Source organism: Trypanosoma conorhini (genome assembly GCF_003719485.1).
Source record: "Trypanosoma conorhini strain 025E chromosome Unknown Tco_14.4_contig_00722, whole genome shotgun sequence".
Lineage (NCBI taxonomy): Eukaryota > Euglenozoa > Kinetoplastea > Trypanosomatida > Trypanosomatidae > Trypanosoma > Trypanosoma conorhini.
In genome coordinates, this window is record NW_021704815.1 from 1 (window position 1) to 2,681 (window position 2,681).

The 2,681-nt window shown below is 57.2% G+C and overlaps 2 protein-coding genes across 2 annotated transcripts, besides 1 other annotated feature; both read left to right on the plus strand.

Annotated features, from left to right (window-relative positions):
- Positions 1-431, plus strand: Tco025E_08203 (60S ribosomal protein L34; the record flags this gene model as incomplete). The annotated part of the gene is made up of 1 exon (XM_029375058.1): positions 1-431. A coding segment is annotated over one exon (431 nt), but the record flags the coding sequence as incomplete, so codon positions are not given.
- Positions 432-501: 70 nt separating this feature from the next.
- Positions 502-541: a microsatellite.
- A 206-nt stretch (positions 542-747) lies between these two features.
- On the plus strand, positions 748-2,388 carry Tco025E_08204 (uncharacterized protein; the record flags this gene model as incomplete). Its single annotated transcript, XM_029375059.1, has 1 exon — positions 748-2,388. One exon carries the CDS (start codon positions 748-750, stop codon positions 2,386-2,388), a length of 1,641 nt encoding a protein of 546 aa, XP_029224814.1.
- Between the last annotated feature and the right edge of the window lie 293 nt (positions 2,389-2,681).

Consider the following 2,681-nt stretch of genomic DNA (forward strand, 5'->3'; position numbering starts at 1 on the left):
GCCTCGTGATGCAGAAGCGGGCGAAGCGCTCGCAGGGCCCCCACACGCCGTGGGTGCTGGGCCACAAGCGCCTCGCCGGCACGAAGGCGCTGCGCCACACGGAGGCCCGCCTCGCCTCGCGTCACCAGAAGAGCACCTCGCGCCCGTACGGCGGCGTGCTGAGCCACGAGCAGGTGCGGGACCGCATCCTGCGGGCCTTCCTCATCGAGGAGCAGCGGATCGTGAAGCGCGCGCTCAAGGCCCGCGCCAAGTCGCAGAAGGAAAAGAAGCGCCGCGACGCCAAGAAGAAGCGCAAGGAGGAGAAGAAGGCCGCCATCTCGAAGAAGATTGCGAAGAAGATCGGCGCGAGGTCTGCGCTCACGAAGAAGCCGGCCGCCAAGAAGAGGACCACGGCGAAGGCCCCCGTCGGCGCGACGCTCAAGAAGAAGTAGAGGGAAGGAGGTGCACTGAGCTGGCGTTGATGTGACTCATGGGTGTTTAAATCCTTTGTCCTTCTATAGCTTTATTTTCTGTTTTTTCATTTCGTTTTTTTTTCTTTTCTGATGGAAGAAAACTACACACAACAACAAAGCAACCTTGCTTTTCATCGTTTCTTTGATGGAACTCTTATCCTTCTTTTGCTTGGCTTCTTGTTGCTCTCTTGTTTTGCGTGGACTACGCCCGCACGTCTGCCGCTTTCTTTTCCTCCTCCTCATCGCGGTTTTCCACGTCTTTAAGGGGGGGGGGGCACGGCCACGCTTGACGGAGATGCTCCACCGTTCGTCCTGGCAGGGGAGGCTGCATGCGGGAAGCGCGGCGAGTGAGGAACGCGGCGCCTCGGAGGAGCGGGAGCGCGCCTTGCAACGGCTCCCTGCCTCTGTTCAGGCGATGCTGCTGCGGGCCAACCTCAAGCTAACCGAGAGAGAGATGCAGAGTATTTCTTGCGCGACGGCGGATCAGCGTTGTGAGGCGCTTCGCATGATCTTCGAGGGTCAGTCCGCGCAGGATGCGGTGTTTTTTCTGCTTAACCTGAGCTGCCGCAGCACATCCTCAGCGACGGCGAAGGCGGTTGCGAATCCCGCTGCAAGAGCAGCCATAATGGGGGTGACGGGCGCTTCTCAGGCAGTCGCGCCCCTTCCCAGCCACTCCGCCTTGGAAACTCCACCCTCACCAGATCCCGAGCCCTTCCCGCGTGAAAGGCTGCCGACAGCGCAAGCCCTTCCTCCGCCGTCGCTGCGTTCTACGGTCATGAACTACGGCTGCAGCACTGAGGATGAAGAGGATAGGCGCAGCTCGTCATCCTCGAGCGTGCCTTCACCGCACCCGCGGCCCCAGAAGGCGCCCTCACGAGCGCTGAGTGAAATTAGAGTTAACACCGCCGCTCTTCCAGCAGCAATGAATGTGGCGAAAGTGGTTTCAAATCAGTCGCAAGTAACAGTTACGAAGGGCCCGGATCCTTGCGTGGTAGGGTGCCCTCAGCGAGTTCTCAAGGGAACTCCAGCGGGAAACGCTAACAAGGCGGCAGAGGAGAGTAGCAGGCCAGCTTTCCTACCAGTGTCCACATGTTTAACTTCAACGGCTTGTTCGGCATGGAATGAGCGCTACCAGACATTCATTGTGCATCCCAATCAGTTGAAGCGACTTGAGGAGTTGAAGAAGCATATGACGCCCCCGACAGTTATACATCCTCGCAATGGCGGAGCCTTTCACCGCTTAAAGACAGATATGTGTCGTCCATTCGCACTTCCATGCACCACCTTGACGACGGCACCGCCCGCCCCTCTATGGGTATTCCATCAGAAGCGCGCTGCTGATCCAGGAAGAGGCGCTGCACCTATTACGCCGCGAACGCGCAGCGCATATCACCACACAGTCGATGAGGAAGATTTCTCTTCGGCCCCATGTGTACCGCCACTGACGAATCTGAAGAGCATAACGAGGAAAGAAGGGGTCTTCGTTCGTTTGTACACCAATTCCTCCGTGCGAGGAACTCCCAGAGCAGCCACGGCACGTGGGGGAACGTCTACGGCGTTTGCAAATGAGCGAACTAGAACGCCGCGTAGTGCCACAGCTCGGCGCAGTTCGTCTAGCTACAGGTGGCGGGCCGCGGTACAAGACGGAGATGGTATGGGCACGCGTCCGACGTGGTGGCCACCAGGCCGGTCTACAACGCCTCATGCCTACTGCCGCCACACAACACCCGTAGGGGTGATTTCCGCACGAGGCCACGGTGGCGGACTCACGAGTGCGGCTGCCTCGTGGAAAAAACCACCGAAGACGACTGCTTCGTCTCGTGAAGGTGCTGTACAGCCGCTACGGCGAAATGCCACTGCAATGGACACTCAGCCTAGATTTGTTCGAACCTCAACATGGAGTAGCCGCCGCGACCCGCACGGCGTGTATCATTGAGTACCCATTACACAAGTAGATCAGCGGCGTGGTGCCGACTTTTCTGCCCATGCCAAGGTGGAATAGACTGAAACGCGCTGCACCCGCGACCACCTGGCACTGAGTTCCCTCTCGCGCATACTTGTAAATCCTTCCAGATACATATATATGTATAAAGGCGTTTAAAAAGGAAAATAACAAAGTAAATAAAAAAAGAAAACCAACACGAACCAAGGAAAGAAAACGTGTGCAGATAACATTCCCTCTTAGACTAACAACTGTAAATGAGAGGGAAAAAGCGTTTGTTTTTTTAT